Source organism: Sphaeramia orbicularis, chromosome 9 (assembly GCF_902148855.1).
Source record: "Sphaeramia orbicularis chromosome 9, fSphaOr1.1, whole genome shotgun sequence".
Classification (NCBI taxonomy): Eukaryota; Metazoa; Chordata; class Actinopteri; order Kurtiformes; family Apogonidae; genus Sphaeramia; species Sphaeramia orbicularis.
This window is the reverse complement of record NC_043965.1, coordinates 11,687,561-11,709,009: the sequence shown is the minus strand read 5'-3', so window position 1 is coordinate 11,709,009 and position 21,449 is coordinate 11,687,561. Positions and strand designations below refer to the sequence as shown.

Here is a 21,449-nt window from a genome sequence, read left to right as displayed (position 1 = left end):
TAGATGTTTTCCTAGTATTTTAGCTGACATTTCTCTTTATTTACCATCAGCTTCTGAGTATGATAAGATAAGATACAGTAAATACATCATCCTAAGAGTAAAGATACTATATATATATATATGTATGTATGTCTGAGGAGAAAACACTTCTTTCATGGAAATAAAGTGAGGGTTGTCTGCTATTTGCCAAACTGGAAATGTGTGTTGTGTGTGACTAGGAAAAGCTTTGGAGAGAATAGTAACAAACGGTGTATAATAATGAAAGTCCATAAATGACTAAATATACTGATATCTCTAATCATTTCCATGTTATAAGCCATCAAAATATGGCTCATAACCCATGTAGCCCATTGGCCACTGAGCTAAAAACTGACCTTCAATGAATTCGTCAAAGATTCATGTAAATGTCCAACCTCGATGGTAGACCTGTGCATCTGTGACAAGAGCAAATCAACAAAATTGCATTTGTGTGTTGCTATGTTGTGTAAGTACCTGTCACAGTGCAGCAATACAGTGACTCATAACAATAGGTGTGAAGGAAATGAGGCAAGGTGTTGTACTAAGATTATGATCCATGATGCTATTTGTCCTGGGATGATGTAAGAAGAAGATCATTATGTGACTGGCTGTAGGGCTGGTGTCACAGCACAGTGATCTGTCAGAGTGAGATGTCATCCAGCCTGGTTACAGCTGGAGTCAGCATAGCGACTGTTATACACTACATGATCAGTTCTGATTGATACGTAGTGACAGACAGTTGGCATTTGCCTTTGACCAGTCAGACTGCTCAGATGAAACTACGTAATTGTTTTATGGAATGAGATAAGATACCACTATGAAGGAAGCATCCCCGTTTACAGGCAACATGAGAGCTTCTGTGTTGATTACGGTTGTCTGGTTTTCTGACTGCGACTGTGTCTGGGCAGGTTGAAGCATAGTAACGCACACGGTCACATGATTGGGTCAATCAAGATATGCCCTCTCAGATATTATATCCTGCATTTTATTTGAACTTGATTTTTATGAGGAAAAGTGTGTGGTGTTTTAATTATAATGAAATGTACTGTACATTGAATCATTAACCCTTAGGGGTCGAAGCCTATTTTGACCGTTTTTGAGTACTTTTGATTTTGCCTTCACATACTATAAAGAAATCTTTACTATACTCATGTTTGGTATCTTTTTTTTTCAGCGCTTCATCTATGTCATTTGCCTATTATTTTTTCACTTTACCCTACTATATCAACACAAAAGGCCAAAAAAACACAAAAAATATAAAATCTGATTTGAAAAAATTATATAATTTATTGCATAAACAACACAAAGATGCTTAACAAACCTTTTCAAATACTTTAAAATTGAATATTGGTTCCAATTATTAGGTATATAAAATTTAAATTGTAATAAATTAAAACCATACTCCAATATTTGACATAAAAGCATATCTTTACATATGTGTTTTCTCCGGTTTTCCCACCCCACCCCCCACCCCCGCATCCAGTTCAGGTGGGGGTCATTCTCACCATTAGCTGCAATGGTAATGCAGTCTGTGGATTAGAATCCCCAGATCCAGCCAGTTTTTTCCGTTTTAAAAAAGCGACAAAAAATGACAAAGATATGGTAAGAAATATAACCCGACCGCGACCCCAAGGTTGAAAAGCACTGCTCTAAAGAACCACCATAAGCAGATTTAAAACACATACTACTGAGAATACATAATTAGCCACAGTTGTTCCTCATATTATTAAAAAGAATACTGGTTGAGTAGCTTGTAAAGTTCATGATTCTCAATCTGCATAATTCCTATTGAAAAACACATCACAGGTCAAATTAAAATTGTCCAGCTAGTTCTAGTTTTGGTACATTTAGCTAGGATGCATGAAAAACTTCTGATGACATATGTATGTGACTTTTGAAACCACAGCAGAAGCCTGTTGTGTTTTTTCCCTCCAATCACAATTCAGTTTTATGCCATGTGAAGTGAGGAGAATTAAACAACTACCAAAACCTGCACAGAGAGTAAACAGTGGCTATGAGGTCTAAATGTTACAAAAGAGGGGGAATGTGTGGATGAGAGAATAAGAATGAAGAAACAAAATGGAGAAAGTCATGTGTGGATGAGGTCTGACGATGGGCGGGGGGAATGTTGGCTCTTACGTTGCTATAAACCTTGGTTGCCTTCATCAGCTAAGTGCTTATATATCTTCTGGATTGCCTACACACTGACAAGACATTTCACTTACAACGAGGAGACAAGGGCATCCAAGTCTGTAACAAACACAAATGAGCCCACACACTCAGGCACACACTGATTTGTGTTTTGATGAGAAGAAACTAATGGAAAGAAGGGAGGAAGGAGGTAAAGATGGACAATCTCGGATCTCAGTGGCGCGCTCAGAATCTCTGTCCTTCCCTGCAAGCCTTGTCTTTCTAATAAGATTCCCACAGAGCTTAAGTAATTTAGCTAATGGATTTCCCCACCACAATATCCATCTTTCCTCTAGACACAAGTTCATAAGCAGCAGCCTCGTAACACTGGCTCAATATAAGAGCAAACAATAGTCAGGGGGTTTTATTTCTTTGATTTTTAGGGATTTACTTCGTGATTTATTTTTATTTTTGATGCTATAATACAGTCCTATGACATGCTTCAGCATTCAAATATGTTATTTTGCTCTCTACCACACTTGATCAGCTACAGATTATGTAGTATGTGATTCTTTTTTTTTTTTAATTAAATTATACATTTACATAAACATGTACTTAGACATAAAGAACCACACAAAGACAATACAAAAAAAACTAATTACACAACAAACCTATTAAACAAAAGAAAACAAGGCAAAATCGTACAAAAAAAGAAAAAACTACAACATAATAAATAATATTATTTACTTCTCTTTACAATGCTCAGGGCTGATTGAGAGTTAATATCATGCATATTAACAACAAATGTTGCCATCAAGAGGACATAGGAGACAGCAGGACACTCTTGTTGACAGTAGAGAAAAAAGGATTCCATTGTTGATAAAACAAATTAATTTGTCCACGAATGGAAAACTTAATCTTTTCCAACTTTAAAAAGAAAAATAAATCATGCACCCAAGGTGGGTGGCAGAGGATCCTTCCATTTAAAGAGAATCATACAACAGGTCAATAGTGTACAAAAGGCTATTGAGTCACTTTCGGCTCTGGACAATCCCAGAGCAGGAGAACAAACCTCCTGTAGTATGTGATTGTGAGTGGGTCACATCCTGTGCACACACAGACAGTAACGTCATAACCACATGCTAACATGTCAATCATGTGGACGGCCCTGACCATCCAGTGGCGACCAGTGCAGTGAAATGAATGTCACACATCTCTGCAGTGGTGATGCAGGGCTGCTAAACTCAGTGAGATCAGTTTAGGATCTGCTATTGCTATTGTGCTGGTTTAAGAGTCAGAACAGTAAAAGTGTTTTACCACAGTTCATTTTCAGCAGGATTTTATTTACAGTATAATGAAATATTTTATTGGGATAATTTTGTGAGAAGGTCCTTTATGCTGCTGCAGTTTTGGAGGAAAAGTAGCAGTTATTTAATTGTCTAGGTTTTATGATGAACATTCTAATGAAATAAGAATTTACCAGGAAAACTGTAAGTGGTACATTTCAATCCATTTTATTTACTGTAGTTCCTCAAATAATAACTGGTAGTCAATTACAAGAGAAGTCTCTAAATGTTGGTGTTGAGATCAGCACAAACTAGCAAAAGACAATCCTCAAATTCACATTGTGTGAAAAAAAAAAAAAATCTATGAATGAGCTGATTTGGGCCAAGTTACCCAAAAGCTCATCAATATTCAATTTCAATAAAACTCCACTGATTTTTTTTTTTCTGTAACCTCGAATGCTGAACCTAATTTCTACAACAAAAAGCTTGTAAAGGGCGACATGTGCACTCAAGCCAACTGAAGTAGAACAGAATCAGTTGCAAAGACTGAATTGTTCAGATATCTGAGATCCTATTGTTTGACAGGCCTGTGTAACTGAAGCTGCTTCCACTGACACGGTGCAAACAGCTCAATAGACAATGGCTGGCAATGTGGTACAGAATGAAACTAAGGCTGAAACCTTTACAATTTAATACAACACTGAGGCTGGAGTCTTCTTTTACGTCTTTATAAAGAAATTATTTTTGTAAAGCAACAAACTTTGCACTAAAGAACACCTGACTTAAAAGGAGTGATATTTTGCTTTTTTAAATGGAATTATGTATTTTCAAACATTTCCCTGTGGTCTACATAAACTGTAAATGCTATGATTGGGTCTGAATTCTTCATTAATTCAACTCTACAGGCCCATCTTCAACTCTATTTTTGAGTAAAGACATGAAAAAGGTCATTTGAGCGTTGGCCTTTTAAATGCAAATGACCCCACCCCCTCCAGGTTGTTGACTGTGCTCCTCTGTCCCGTTCAGCCACTTGTGTTCGTTAATACATCCAACAACTGCACATTTTAGATAATCAGCTTGAAGTTTGGACATATTGTTAGTATAGACTACAACGGCTGCTGCTGACAAACAATTACGGCATATTCGGAGAAATGTTCGTGGGAAGTCTTGACCTTATATGTGCAAATGTCGTGACATAACTAAATATAAAACGTAGCAAATTAAGCAGGAATTAAAACGGGTTGCAGAAATCCACTCAATTTTTGCAAGGAATTAATATAAAGGTAGCTTTGCAGCACCAAGAGGGTTGAAATTCAAACTTTATGAACTATTAGGGTCCAAATACACAAATAAACGCACAAAAGACTAATAAAAGTGGGTTTACCTAAATATGATCCCTTTAACATGGATACCAAAACCATGTAGCCACAAGGCACAGATGTAACAGAGACAAGGAATGACTTCTCAGAAATGCTCCACAAGTATTTAACACAAACTTTCAGAAATGTTTGTTGGTTACAAGTGTGCATTCATACTCTGATAACTGTACTGGTGCTGCTTAGTGGAATGTTGTACTTCTAAAGTGGAAGGTCTGAGAGAGTGATCAAACTGTACAGTAGTAGACTGCAGAAAAAGCGTGCACCCTCAGCCATTCCTCAATGAACAAATATGAGCTTTAAAAAAATTATAAATGGTGACATTTAGAAAGAGTTGCGACTAGTGCCAAGTCTGCCGGCCCTTCCTGCCTCCACACCCACACGTGAGCAAAACACTTGTGTCCAGGTCATGCTGCCACAAGGTTAGGGATTATAAATGAAGTCTGATTGGATCTGGAGATAATTTTCACAGCTCTGGAGTAATTATGACCTCAAATGTCTTATCTCACAACAAATTTGGCCACTAATTCAGGATAAGAAGGCTGACACAACACTTAATCACACCAATAATATGTCCTCTTGTCCCCACTTTGTGAGACAGAGAACTGTAAATCTGAGACTCACCCACGACTCTGTCTCCTGTCTGGATGCCCATTTTCCTCATGGCTGCAGCAAACAACGCTACGTCACGCCTCAGCTCCCCGAACGTCACCTTCACAATCTCTTCATTCGCCTCCGCTGAGAAACAGAAAACAGGAGACAAAAATAAGGAAGAAATAAAAACAGGGAAAAAATTTTATTTCCAGACTTGGACCACTATAATGATAATAATAAACTTTATATCAAACATAAGCAGGAATAATATATAAGGGTGAACAAAAGACAAAAAGAAATTACACATTTCAACAGAACACTCCAGAATACTCAAGGCAATAAACACAAAAAAATGTTACACAATGCACAACTGTTTCATTGTGGCTCTGAAACAACACTTCATGTCTAAAATGGAGCACGAAGAAACTGAGCTTATATTGTTCTACCCCAATTTTACATGACTTGACTAATCAGCAAAAGTATATAGTCCATTAAAATAATTGGTCATTTGTTAAATTACTGAAAAAGAGAACAAATTATAAAATACCATCAATAACTATTATTGTTGTGCTCCCGTTCATTGTTACTATATCTCTGGAAAATAAGGCTTTTATAAATCTTCTTAAAATTTGTGATGTTTTCACTGTTTGATATTTTGTTCCATTCGACCATAAAGTCTCATATTGTGACTGTGTATTGTGTGTTGTTGGAGACAGTGCTACCAAATTCTATAACTAAGACCATCAGTGTGACTTGCAAATCTGCAAATGTGATGACCATTTGAAAAACCTTCAGGGAACAAAAACTGAGCTCGAGAGGCCATTTAAACGTAGCCAGACATTTTTGGAAACAGACATCTTTCTCTGCATTTGTGCCTATTGTTTACACAACGACGACGGGCATGCGCACCGAAAACGAAGGTTTCTAAAAACTCCGGCCAAAATGGAGATTTCTGCAAATCTCTGTTTTCGCATTTGCATATAAGCAGAGGGAATGTGAAAATGGAGGTTCTCGGAGGGACATCACAGTTTTCAAAGGAAATATTCTAACAAATTCATATATGATGACACAGTTTAGAGGAAGAAGATAGAGCTGATAAATGAAGTTACAAGTATTAACTGAGAAAATAAGGAAGTTTGGTGGCGAATGTTAGCATCTTAGCTAATTAGCACCCACTACATCTGCTTAACAGGATCTTCGTGTATTTACTTGATATAAAACAAGGCTTTTATGCTACAGTTTTAAACTACATTTCAATAGATTCATTCCATTCATGTCATCTGGGTTGTTCAGCTTGTTCTTCCGTTGTGCTGGATGTTGGGACGGTGCTTTGGCAAAACAGAGCTGCGAGAGATGTTTTGTTGGAAACTGCGTACATGAGAAAACACCTTGTCAAGTTAAAAAGTCTAAATCCATTCACAAGACAATGTTGCATTTAAAGAACATGAGCCTTTGTCAAAACTTGACAATTTTCAATGCAACTGCAGCTCAGAGGTTGTTCTTTCATGTAGCAGAGTGGACTTTCAGAGCAACAAAACAGACAACCAATGAAATGAAAATCACAATCCTGCTGTTACTACTATTGTGGAATGAAAATATTCATTCTTAGAGCAGCAGTAGTTCCAGTGAGCCAGACTAGTGAAATATAGAAAGAATACCATGTTTTGTATGTACTGCTTTTGTTGGAGGTGAGGATTTGTGGGGAAAATGAGTTTGTTCTGCCTTGCATTTCAAATGAGAATGAGTCTGGAAGAGGTATCATTAACACTCTCACACACACAGATATCAGTAAGATAACCTCACCAAACCATTATCAGAATCACAGCAAAACATTTTTCTTGTAAATGACGGTTTTAAGTGAAGTTGTTTGCTTTTTACTGTCCAGTTTGTTAAATACTAACACAATTGCAGATTAAACAAAACAGATAAAGGCATACTGTATTCTGACAATACTACTCATCATCTGGAAGGACTCTTATGGATTCAAGCATTGATTTTAAATGTGCCTTTTTGTTTGTTGTTTGATTGTTTATATGTTTCTATTTTGTATATATAGCCTGTAAAAATCTCAATAAATATATTATTGGAAAAAAACAAAACAAAAACAGATAAAGGCCAAATCCCATTTTACCCCTTGGCCCTCCCCCTTACCCCTCTATTTTGCGCTTTCATGTAGAGGGGTAGGAGTATCTCAATTCTCAATGAGTCACAGAGCAAGTGCTAAGGGGGTGGGCTGCTTGGCCCTTAAAACTGAGATTTTTTTAGGACCACACTACAAACAGAGGGGTATGAGAAATTTCCTATAATTCTGTTCGAATCATCGGCAAGATGGATGCAAACGCAGCAAAAAAGTGCAGCAGTGTGACGAAAGAAACACACAAATGTAAGTATTTTCTTCATAAATAACTGAATCATTTGATCGTCCGTTTAACGCTTCAATGTATTATAGACCGCATTTCTGTGGTTTGTGGTTGATAGCCGTAAAAAGATGACCAAAGCCCAAGTAACAGAGATGGTTGCAGCTGCTGACGACATGGTGAATTCTTTTGCAAACAAAGTTGTCGCATCTGTTTAAAGTGCAATCGATGACTGCTAATGACGCAACAGATCTTGAAGAGTTGTCTCATTTCAAAGGGGAATATTTCAGCCCCTACCCCTTGAAACAGAGCTGCAAGGGGTAGCACCAAGTGTAAGGGCCAAGGGGTAGGAGAAGGGGTAGGTGTGAAAATGAGAATTGGGCCAAAGTCTAATAATGATTATCACTTTTCACAGTGAAAACAAGGTCTGCTCTGAAGCTTTTAGAAGCATACAAAATTAACAGTCAGCCATGAAACATGGTGCTCAGTGCAACGATGAGGCTCAGCGATGTGTTTTTTAATTTTTAGACAACAGTGGAATGATAGAAAAAAAAAACAGGCTACCGATACTCAGATTTGTTAGACAAATTCATTACATTTTATTCCAACAGCATTTATCAGTGAAACAAACTTAAGTTTAATGTTGGTACCCTTAATATTTAGGTAAGTGCACCAGTGCTACTACTGGAAGAACTTAGGCTGGAATATCTTGAACAATGACCTTTCGGTGTACTAGCATTTACTTGAACTGGAATCAATCTGATTGTCTCCATCACTTTGAGTATGTCTAAGTCAGAGATGGCGGTATAAATATAGACATAACGTAACAGGAAGGAGCCCTGGACATCAGCAGCCCTCTTATCTGTCTCTAAGTAATAGTGTACTGACACAGAGGCTCCACAGAATTGTGACCAATGGGCCTGGTCATAATTGCATTACAGCTCCAACAGAGGAAATGTATGTATGTGTGTGCCCACTCACACACATACACCTGCAATAAAGAGGGGCCTATCCATTAGTATGTGACAGTCTGGAGAGGTAGAGCAAGGAGCAGTGGTTAATCTAATAACAACATGACGTATGCAACCTTATGCTCACCGCTGTATCGACCGTGTTCTCCACCGCACCTTAACCCTTAGATGTTAAAATCAACGTGTTTTTATGCTATTTCTGTTGTTTTATTTAGTTAAAAATAATCATTTGGGTTATATTTTGGTTCACAAAAGAAAGATTTCATGTTTGAGATATTTTTCTTTTTTTTTACATTTTAAAATGTTTTTAAAAATATTTTGAGAATTTGAAAAGCAAATTATATAAAGTATATAACATATAGTGTATAGAACATTATTAACATCCATTTTATGAATGAGTAAGTGAGTTTTGGTTTTGCTGTAGAATGAATGAATGTAGAATAAATCACAGGTTCAGACGAGCCTCAACTGAAAATGAATGTGGGTCATTTTTTTGACCCACAAAAACTACAATTTCATAAAATCTATAAAAAATTTTAATGGTATGATGTCAATAACATATTTTATAAGGAACACCTGGAATATGAAATAATAACAGCTTTTCATTACAAACATATTGTGAGAAAACAACTTCACAAGGTAATTTTTGACCCATTTATGCATCGCAGATTTAACTCCACCCTTCCTGATCTAGCTGTTTATTTTTTCTATTATTTTATTTGCAAAACATATGAAATTGTAGCTGAAAAAAAAAAAAAAAAAAAAAAAAATTACAGTAAGTAGAATATGAGCAACAGAAAAGCAAAGATGAAAATCTTATGGAGTATACTCAGAGTCCCATAACGAAGTCCAACAAGCAGTGGTCATTGATTGTGTTCAAACTTTCATGGAAATAAAAATAAAATATTAATCTGTAAAATACAAAAACTATTTCTGAAATGAGGTTAGTGGTATTTTAAGCCTGTTGTTAGGACCCAGTCTGTGTCACATTTGCTTTTCTCCATGTTTGTTTGTCTTACCTTCATGCAAATATTTATCTGTACATATCATAAGAATGCAAAGTGTCATCTGAAGAATGCAAAATACTGCTGTTAAGTGTATGATTAACGACACAACAAAATAAACAACAGAGTGTAATGTGAAATGGTTGGTGTTCCCCTGTCATCAGATTTCACAGTTCTTCTGAGGAATACTTTAAAACAGGGGTGTCAAACTCATTTTAGTTCAGGTTCCACATCCAACACAATATAATCTAAAGGTGGCCCAACCAGTCAAATATTAGTAGTGAAAAAAGTAAAAATTACATTATAAAAATGCTTATATCAACAAAAGTTTCCTTAAAAATACAAATAACATGACTGACCTGAAATGTCTTAAGAAAAATAATTTCAGTTTAAACAATATTATATCTCAGTTTATCATTTACACATGTACATTACAACTTACAGATCACAGGGGATCGACAATATTTAGTAACAGGAGGAATATTGGTAAAATTATATCTACTTCTCTTAAGACATTTCAGGTTGTTCATATTTGTTCAGGTTATTCACTTTTTTTTTTAAAGGATAGTTTGTAAATGTAGACATTTTCATTTGTTTTTACTTTTTTCTTTACACTAAAACAAACAGAAAAATTTGGAGTTGTCATTATTTATAGGATATCGTGATGGTATTTTACTGGTCTGATCCACTTCTGTTTGAGGAACCTGAGTTAAAATGATTTTAACACCATTGAATGTTAATATCTTCAGTGTAATTTTTGCATTTCACAAATTCATCCCTTGGGCTAGATTGGACCCTTTGGCGGGCCAACTTTGGGCCCCTGGGCCACATGTTTGACACCTGTGCTTCAAAACATCAATATAAACAAATAAATACCAATAAACTGGAGTTAACTTGAATTTGTAGGCATTAAAAATAGGAAATAGTTAATGAAGGTCAATAAAGCCACTTGTCTGTGTGCAGTAATAATGAATATTAGGCCTTGAGTGGTAGTGATAAAATGTATTTGTGTATATTCAATTATTCCATCCTCACATGGTGTTCTAAACTAGTATTACTGTCCACTTACTCGCTGCATAGAGAGCCACTTTGTCCTGGTCTGCATGTTTGAGCAGATTCTCAGCGTAGTTGAGGCGAGACCCTTTAAACCACTCAGGAACATCTGAAATTGGTTTGGACACGTCCACCACCTGGTACACACACCCATTAAACACACACACACACACACACACACACACACACACACACAACACAAAGGTCAGTAGTGTCTTGATTTGGGGGGTTGCATCCTGGCAACTCTAAAGTGACCTCCTGACGTTTTCTGCTCTGATCCACACTTGTGAGCTAAAGTACTCCAGAGGTAAAAGTAGTGCTGGGTAATACAACCAAAAATATTATCATGTCAGTTTATGTCACTAACTATAACGATAAAAATCAACTCCTTATTTCATTATTTAATCCCCAAAGACTTGAACAGCCACTAATGACCAAAATCATCTACTGATCTAAACTGTTTAATATCTGTTGATCCACTAATCCTATCAATACATGTAAATAATTAGTGTAAAATACAGTTTATCATCTTTTCATGGTCATCAGATATGACCCATTTGGACGTTCAGAGGTCCCATAGTGAACGTGGAAACACCGTCATCTTCTACAACATTGATTCACCAATAAAACCCATGGTGTTGGATCAATGACAGTGTATGAACATGCTCTTATGTTCAGTTATTGATATTTTTGCTGAAAAAGTCAAATTTTCATCAGTTTTCTCTGTCTTTGATATAATAATCCTTAACTTTAATCTGATCTTTTATGAACGTCTACATGATCAGTAAATTAAATATAGGAAAATACCGGATTTTCAATGAAAAATGCAAAATACAGAGGATAATATAATAATAAATGGTGATAAATCACTTCAGACAAGTTAAACAGAGAAAAATTCATTTGGGAGCTGCCAAAAAAGTATCACTGGGTCTTTATGGGTTAAGCTGATTCTTGATCCTGGGAAACATTTTATGCTTTAGCAAACAATGGAAACATAAGAAGCCATAAAGACAAAAATATTATACTGTGTTGATGATAACCACATTAAAAATTACTTATACGTCTCCAGTTCCAAGAAATCTGGGATGTTGACTAAAATGTCTTCTTTACAATATGCACATTTTCTGAGATACTGAATTGTGGGTTTTTCATGAACTAATAATCAAAATGAAAAGAAATAAAAACTTGAAATATATCAGTGTGTGATGAATCTACATAAAAAGATGTGTTTCACTTTTTGAATTACTTGAAATACATAAACTTTTTGATAATACTCGAATTTATTGAGATGCACCTGTATAATTATAGTAAATGAAATTCATTGATATAGCACTTTTCACAGATAAAAATCATCAAGTGCTTCAGAGATAAAATTACATTGTAGAAATCAATCCAAGCAACTTAAATTCAATAAAAACAACAGCATTAAAAACAATGAACCATAAACTATAAAAAGCCCACTCTAACTAAAAGCTTGTCTGAATGAAAAGGTCTTGCGCTGTTTCGGAGTCTGAGTCAGCACAACGTAAAAACAGAGGGAGTGCATTCCATAACTTGGATACCACTGCTTAGATGGGACAATCCTTCTGTGATCTAAAATGAGTGTGTGAAACCACTAGCGATCTCTGACCAGAAGACATGGGGTTACAAGAGGAGGAGGAGCTCTAGAAGGGTCTGTAGTTGAATTGTAGACGTGCCCGTGTAAAGCCCTAAAAGTCAGCACCAAATTTTGAGCTGTATCGTAAAGTTAACTGCTAACCAGTGGAAGTTTGATAAAAGATCAACTGACTCTTTAACATGTTGATCCCATCAACTTTACTGGGGTTGGCTCATTACTCACTCACTCTTGTTGTGCTTTAGTGTTTTAAATCCACTGAATAACTATCAAATTAAAGTGCTGTGATAAGTCATAGAGTAGACCAATGCATCCATTTACTGCAGTGCGATTATGAGTTTATCGCCCAAGACTAATTACCCCATTAATTCAATTTCCAAAACTATTTTTTATTACCTGTTTGTACTTTTTTTTTGTTGTGAAATACTCTTACTGCTACTATACAACTCACTGTTGAGTGCTCTTTGTAACTGTCTAAACAGGTGTCAGTTTTATATGATATAGCGTTGCAAAACAGTATTTTACCCCTTCCTGATTTCTTAGATTATTGCATATTTGTCCCCCTTAAATCTCTCAGATCAAACAAATTATAATATTAGACAAAGGTGACATGAGATAATAAAAAATGCAGTTTGTTAATTTCATTTAATGATGGGGAAAGATAACTAAACAAACTTAGCCCTGTGTGAAAAAGCAACTGCCCTATCATTTTGATCTTAAAAGGCTCTGCAACCCTTTCCAGGTGTCGATAGTCACTTTTACACAGAGACCGTGGAAAAAGGTGAGATGGTGATCCCACCTCTTTTCCACCATTGACCGATTTCCACAGCCAAGCCAAAGTAGTAACAGAGGTGAGACAGGCTGGATTTTCACACAGCAGACCTGCATTCCAAAATCAAAGGGGCAGTGACGCAGTGTATAGTGTGATATAAAACTTGCGCATCGGAAATACCCTGAGCATAGCGGTGTTGCTAACCTCTCCAGAGTCTTTCACCGTAACACAAATGTTAGCATGGCCAGAGTCCTCTGCCCAAAGTGACAACAGCTCGCAGATCTCGGCGTCTCCCCAGTTCAACATCTTTCTGGTCACGTTGATATGTTTACTGTACATGGCCCGCACTCATTTTTAAATTCCCTCAGCGCAGGGGTCACACACGCAATATGTCATCAAAACAACACCTTGGTTGCAGAATGAGAGGTGTTTATCATGGCTCTGTTACTCCAGATGCGTTACAGAGCAGTGATAAAGGTGGGACCAAATGATCCCACCATTTTACACAGACGTTCCGGAATAAAGGCGAAATATTCCCACAACAGAAGTGCTGTGTAAAAGGGGCTATCGACTTTGCTTCTCATCTCTTCTTGAATTTGTGTAGGTCATGGCATGTGTAGCTTTTTGAGACCTTGAAGCCTACATCAGTTTGTCAGACATGTTCCTCTTAAGTTATTTCTTGATTCAACTGGTCTGGCAGTAATAAGGCCTAGATGTGACTAGCAAAGTTCAACTCAGTTTAGAAAAAAAAAAACAAAAAAAACCCACATGGTTAATCACAGTGAATTTGTGATGTAACAATGGGGCATAATTACTTTGTCACATAGGACCTGGTAGGGTTAGGGGTCTTTTTTCCCCACTAATAAATGAAATCTTCATGTAAAAACTGCATTTTTATTTACTCTGGTCATCATTGTCTAATACTATAATTAATTTTATTATCTGTAACATGTAAGGGTGACAAATACGTAAAATTGTAAGAAACCAGGAAGGGGGCAAATACTTTTTCACAGCAATGTACAAACTGGGGGGGGGGGGGGGGGGTCTGATTGCTGTCTATAAATAAAAAGCGATAAAATAAATAAAATCCATTCCAACACTAGGAGGTCCACTGTGCCTCGCTGGAAGCTTGTGATTGACTGGTTCATTGTCACCTTGTCTAGATGTAAAAAGGATTGTGGGTAGAGGAACAGTAGCCTTTCAATAAAAAGCACACCCACGGCATTTGTGACGTGGAATGTCTTGCATGTCATGTGTACAGATGGGGTGTGTCAACAACAAGGCTCAGCGTCATCATCATTTATTACCTGAGGCTACATCCTGGAAGAAAGCAACAGGGTTTTAAGTGTAGCCTAGATAATGTTAAGTGGAACAGGAACACCCCACGACAAAACAGTTACATCATGTTCTTGTGAGTGGCCATAAAAAAAAAACAAACTTTTTTTTCAGAAAGCAAGTGTACTTATCATGTACTATCAACAAAAACTGTGTGGAATAAATTTTAACTATACATTGAAAGACTATCCAGTAGCCCAATGGGCAAGTAACACTGTAAGTCTAAACCAGAAAAATGGGAGAAAGAAAATACAATGTAGGGATTTCACTAACAAGTTTTTTCTGTCATTTATAGTCAAACTAAGTTGGTTCAGGCCCCTTCACTATTGCTTGTTTGTTTATTTATTTCAAATATAACATTAAAACCAAACAACAAAAAGATTTATACAAAAGAAAACATTCGAAAAAGGAGCGGGATGAAGTTTAACTTATATACACTTGCCCCCTTTCCGCATCCTTCTACCTAGTATAATTTTATGAGTCTTGTTTGAAGTTTAGTTTCTGTTTCACAACCAATGACTTGCCAAAACTACAATTATCTAGGTCAAGGTGACTTTATTGGTACCTGTAGGTAGAGTTGTTCTGCAATCTGGAGAGGGCATCTCAAACGTTATACACAAAACATTAAAACCACAGGACACAGAGAACAGGTTAAAAACAGCACAGACCAAAGACATTGACAGGTACTCCCAGCGGTTCACTGATCATCGTTAAGGGGACAAGGGACAATAATTAATAAATAAGTTAAGACCACATTAAAATAAGACAGACCCCAAGAATTTAAGTAAAGTGAAGTAAATCGCATCAAGGCTTATTTAAAAAGGCAGTTTTATGTCTCTGTCACTTGTCAATTTGCAATTTACATTCATGTTTCATATAGTATCTGTGGAAGAATGTAAAGAAATAAATAACAGGTACTGAGGGAATTTTTGTATTTATGACTGCTGTGAATAATTTCCACTGAGTGAGAAACTTAATGTCTTTACCTAGTAATTAAAGTGGCAAGACAAGAGGTTCTGCAGAATATTACGATGTTTCAGTGAAGATGACCTTTGATGCTCTGGAAATCGATATCATCACTTCAGCATTTTATCCTGTATCTATGCACTAATTCTTCAGTAACAGACAAATGCATGTATTGTGAGATCACATTCATTTTGACCTTTGACCTCTGACCAACGTGACTCTAAGTGTGAACACATGCGCCAAATTTAAAGAAATTACCTCCAGGAGTTTGTGAGATTCTGAACTGACTACGACAGATGAGTAACACAAAAACATCTTGTGTGTTTTCTGTGCTCATATTTGGAAAATACAACAAATCCCATCATTTGTTTTTCATGGGTTTGACACTAAACTGTGAATGAGGCACAGCTGAGGTATAAAAGTATCCTATTCATGAGTTTAACCTGTTACTTAAAAAAGAATGCAACCCTGACAACAGTGAAGATAACTACAATAACAAAAAAGAATAGCATTTACTCTGTTCTACCAGTCAAGACATTTGATAACAGCACTATACTCTAAAAATGAGATTTTACCCCGCCCTCCAAAGGGGAGGAAAGGGGTACTGTTTTTGGTTCAGTTTGTATGTTTCTTTGCTTGTTTGTTAACACTCTGGCAGCAAAACTATTGGGCGAATTTATACCAAATTGGGTTTATAGATTGCCAGTGACACAGAATAGATGTCACTACATTTTGGGAACAGTAGGTCAATGTTTCAATTTTTTAGGAATTTTTAAAACCTTTTTCTTCTCCCATTTACTTATAATGGGCAAAATTTCATTTGTCTATAAAAACATCAATTTTGTTTCAGTTTATTTCAATTTACTTATAGAGGCAACCGATACGCTGATATCAGCACATACATAGACATGATCACATCAGCTGGATCCATGCCAAAATAAGCTATAATATGCGTGAGGGGTGGGGTTTGTTGTGTCTGGAACCACTTGTTAGGGACCGAGCAAAAAGGTGAGACCCTCTCACTCACGGAGAGAGAGGTCTTGCCTTGAAGCAAGGCCCTATTGTTTTTTTTTAATTTTTGAAATTGACCAAACAGAGCACTGTTTTTTGCATTGGCAGAACAAATTTGAGTCTTCAATGAACCACTGCATATTTTTCTCACCTCTTCATATGGCTTGGAGCTTAGTACTCCACAGAAGCGCCACACCTCTGCCCAGAACTCTGGATAGTTGTCCACAGACCACTGATACAGGTCATTGTAACTCGCTAGAGAACAGAGAGATAAAGCAACTATTACAACACAGATTCATCTTGCGAATAAACAGAATGAAACAGCTACACTTGGCTGAAAAACATGGCAGCTTAAAATCAGATATTTCTCTTACTGAAGCCCTAAAATAGGCATATGTAACCCATGATATTCTAATACAATGCAAATGTGGTCTTGTTAAGTCATGTGCATGTAATATGTGCAATGTTAATTTTTTGTCGTAATCTTAAAATAAAACTTTCATTCATGTGGATTCACAAATATCTGCCCTGAGGGACATTATGTAAAAAGAATGTACAAGAGTTTTAATTACAGTAACCTAATTCTCCATTCTTCTCTTTTATTTTATTTTAATTATAATTTATGCTTTATTGATTATGTTTTAATTGTGTTTTTAACTTGTCTCTTTTCCATTTTTGTAAAGCACTGTGAATTACCCTGTGTGTACACATTGTGCTGTGCAAATAAATTTGCATTACCTAGTTCTAATAAACTCCAGCACTACCTGATGAGTTAAAAAAAAAAAAAAGAGAGAAGAAATCCAGTAAAAACAATGCTACCACAGGGACTTGAATTTTTTAAATTAGGCCAAATTTACATTGTACTTTTACATAAGCCATGCCTACGCTTGTTCCCTCTAAAACCTCTTCATTTTTACTCAAATGCCAACTGAATAAGTTTTGCAGCATTCTGTCTGCTCCAATAACCTTTTCCTCCCAACTTTATTGAAAATATATGTGTGTACAAAACATTGAGAAATTTTGAGCAAACATCAAGATGTCAAAGGAAAAATCATCCAAATAAATAAATTAACATAATGCAAAGGCTTACAGACGCAAAGAAGAAAAGACAATTAATAATAATAATTTTAATAAGTTAAAATATAAATTTCTAGGAGAAAAAAAAAAAACATCAGAGAGTAAATTCAGTCCATTTTAAAGAATTCTTTATAAATCGTCAGAGTGTTTGTGCTTTTCTTGTTAAAGATAGATTCCAGTGATTTAATACATTTTTCAAATTCAGTCATAAAGACTTTAAAATTTGGGTGTGTTGTGGCATATTTACTTTTGTGTATGTGAAATTTTATCTGCTCCAATAACCACTGCATCCAGTGGACACTGTGTGTGTTTCATTGATCGTTTATCAGACGTGTAGCGTTAGGATGTGGGATCAGTGTCAGTCTAGACAATGAAAGAGCATTAGTGTTGTAAACAATGCATTATTATTAAGTGGGAGCGGTGAGCAGATTAGAAGATGACACATTAACATTGTTCTAATTCAAGGATGTCAAACTCATTTTAGTTCAGGGGCCACATTCAGCCTAATATGATATAAAGTGGGCCGGACCAGTAAAATAATAGGATAAGAACTTATAAATAATGTCAACTCTAAAGTTTTCTCTATGATTTTGAGTTAATAAAGTCAAATTCTGTAATGAAAATGTTTACATCTATGAACTGTACTTGTACATAACATAAACAAATATGAACCTGAAAATTAGTTTTAAAAAATAAGTGCAATTTTAATAATATTGTGCCTAGTTTGTCATTTATACATCACAATTTACAGATCACAGTGAATCTACAAGTACACAAAACATTCAATAACAGGCAGAATATTTTGTAAAATTAGACATACTACTCTTAAGACACAGGTGTCAAACATGCAGCCCGGGGGCCAAATCCAGCCCGCCAAAGGGTCCAGTCTGGCCCTTGGGATGAATTTGTGAAATGCAAAAATTACACTAAGATATTAACAATTCTTTTAGTTCAGGTTCCACATTCAGACCAATTCAATCTCAAGCGGTCAGGACCAGTAAAATACTATCATAATAACATATAAATAATGTCAACTCCAAATGTTTCTCTTTGTAAATGTAAATATTTTCATGTATTTACACTAAAACAAAGTATAATTTTACAAAAAATATCAACAACCTGAAATGTCTTAAGAGAAGTGAGTGCAATTCTAACAATATTCTGTCTGTTATTAAATGTTTTGTGTGTTTGTAGATCCACTGTGATCTGTAAGTTATAATGTACATGTGTAAATGATAAACTGAGGCAGAATATTGTTAAAGTTACACTTATTTTTTCAGTTTGTTCATGTTATTCACATCTTTTGAAAGGATAGTTTGTACATGTAAACCTAATCCTAATGTAAATTTACTTGTTTCGCTCTAAGACATAGAGAAAACTTTGGAGTTGACATTATTTATATATTATTATGTTATTATTTTACTGGTTTGGCTCACTTCAGATCAAATTTAGCTGAATGTGGCCCCTGAACTAAAAGGAGTCTGACACCCCTGTCTTAGGACATTTCAGGAGGTTCATATTTGTTCAGGTTTTTCACTTTTTTTTTTTTTTTTTTTTTATATATATATAAAAGGCTAGGTGTAAATGTGAAAATTTTTGTGCAATTTTACTTTTTTTTTTTTTTTTTTTTAAACTAAAACAAAGAGAAAAATTTGCAGTTTTCATTATTTCTAAGTTATTATGATAGTATTATTTTACTAGTTTGACCCACTTCAGATCAAATTTAACTGAATGTGGCCCCTGAACTAAAAGGAGTTTCACACCTCTGTCTTAGGACATTTCAGGAGCTTCATATTTGTTCAGATTTTTCACATTTTCTTTTTTTAAATAAAAGGCTAGGGTGTAAATGTAAATTTTTTTGTGTAATTTTACTTTTTATAACTAAAACAAAGAGAAAAAATTGCAGTTTTCATTATTTCTAAGTTATTATGATAGTATTTTACTGGTTTGACCCACTTTAGATTGAACAGACTTAAAAATAATTTTAACATCCTTGATTTTTAATATCTTCAGTGTAATTTCTACATTTCACAAACTCATCCCACGGGCCTGTTTTAGCCCCCGGGCCGCATGTTTGACACCTGTGTTGTAATTAGTGTGAAACTGCAGTAGAGATGCTGATTCATTGTCTCTTTCTGTGTTTATATGGTTTAACGGTTGCACCCTGTTAGCTAGCTACTCCATCGCTAATGCGCTGAAAATAGGGCTAATTCGCAGGTAAAAAGCGCTCTGTGGGTCATTTACACTGCGTGTTTTAAGAGATAGGGTGAAGAGGCAGTAGTCTCCGTTTCCTCCTGGCTCACTAAAATCCGACTTGTATGACTTCCAGCCCAGACACAGCTCCTCTTTTCTCCCCCCTCCTCCCACACTCACCCAGATTAAGTCCGTAGTCTCCGTTGACCTGTATCCTGAACCTGTCCATCTGAGTGTTCCTCTTAGAGTCCGGGTACCACATCACCTGGCTCTCCATATCCATAATTTTCTCGCTCTTGCCTTCCGTGTCTTTGGACATCTTTGTTGCCGTGTCTTCCGTTGGCTGACAAATGCCGGTTGTTCGGAGAGTCCTTCTCGCCGTGTCCGCTGCGGTACACCGTTCCCTGAACTGAGGAGGGCTCGTGCTCGATTGGATCACCGGCTACTTACTTTCAACGTCTGGGGTATTACAGCGCGCGACAGCTAACACGGCTCACTGTCCAAGAGGAGCGTGGGGCTGCCAGTGAAAACTGACAGCGCGCGCCCCGCCCCTGACGTCATGACGCAAGGTTCGGGGTCAGTTCAAGAGCCGCTTTATGTTGACCTACGTTGTGCAGAGGAAATGCAACCCTAAGTTGACGAGTGAAAGCATTACAGACGGATAAACCTTGTTTATTAATCAGTGGCATTAATATTTTTAATATTTTTAGCTCGAGCTGTAATAACAAGCATATACGCAATGCACTGCATGAAAAGAGAAAAATTTCCCCCAGAGGTAAAGCATTATGGAACTCAACTTTCTCTAAAACTGAGTGGTCAAAACCATGGACGTTACCATATAAACACTGTTTTACAAACAAAATTAGAATTATACAGCTCAAGATTTTACAGTACGTATATCCCTCCAATGCTTTTTTGTCTCAATTTTCTGACGTGGAAGAAATGTGTAACTTTTGTCATTCTTGTCCTGAAACTACTCTACACTTATTCTTTCTGTGTGAACACTCTTCTAACTTCTGTTCTAAAACTGAAAAATATATCATATCTAAAAGTAATGAAAAAATAATTATAACATCTCAAAATGTAATTAACTATTTTGAACATGACCTTTGTAATTTAGAATTTGTTGTAAATTTGATACTTTTATTTGGAAAATTTCATATAGACAAAAAAATACACCAAAACACACCCAAATTTTAAAATCTTCCTGATGGAATTTGAAAAATATATTAAATCTTTAGAATTTATCTTTAACAAAAAAAAGCACTAGCACCTTGACAATGTATACAGAATTCTTTAAAACAGACTGAACTCTCTGATGCATTTATTTATTTATTTATTTGTTAGATAGATAGATAGATAGATAGATAGATAGATAGATAGATAGATAGATAGATAGATAGATAGATAGATAGATAGATAGATAGATAGATAGATAGATAGATACACACATATATATATTATACTATTATTTGTCGATTCTGCCTTTTGTCTTTAAATCTATGCTTTTTTTCATTAAATTTATTTGTTCAAATGCTTTTTTTTTTGCCATCTTGATGTTTGTTTGTTCAAAATTTATGTTTTGTGTACCTGAATATTTTCAACAAAGTTGAGGGGGAAAAAAAGTCGATGAGTGAAAACGCCGTGTAAAATGTGCATAAATTAACTGACTCGCAAATCTCATAAACAGC

General features: G+C 35.8%; 1 protein-coding gene across 1 annotated transcript in view; it reads right to left on the bottom strand.

Annotated features, from left to right (window-relative positions):
- Window positions 1-20,077, bottom strand: part of aacs (acetoacetyl-CoA synthetase) — a 66,478-nt gene extending 46,401 nt beyond the window's left edge. Inside the window, exons 1-4 of the mRNA XM_030143449.1 lie at window positions 19,939-20,077; window positions 16,640-16,743; window positions 10,806-10,926; window positions 5,435-5,548 (exon numbers count right to left, since the gene is read on the bottom strand). Coding sequence (XP_029999309.1) covers window positions 5,435-5,548; window positions 10,806-10,926; window positions 16,640-16,743; window positions 19,939-20,077 — 478 coding nt within the window. The remainder of the gene's footprint in view (window positions 1-5,434; window positions 5,549-10,805; window positions 10,927-16,639; window positions 16,744-19,938) is intronic.
- Between the last annotated feature and the right edge of the window lie 1,372 nt (window positions 20,078-21,449).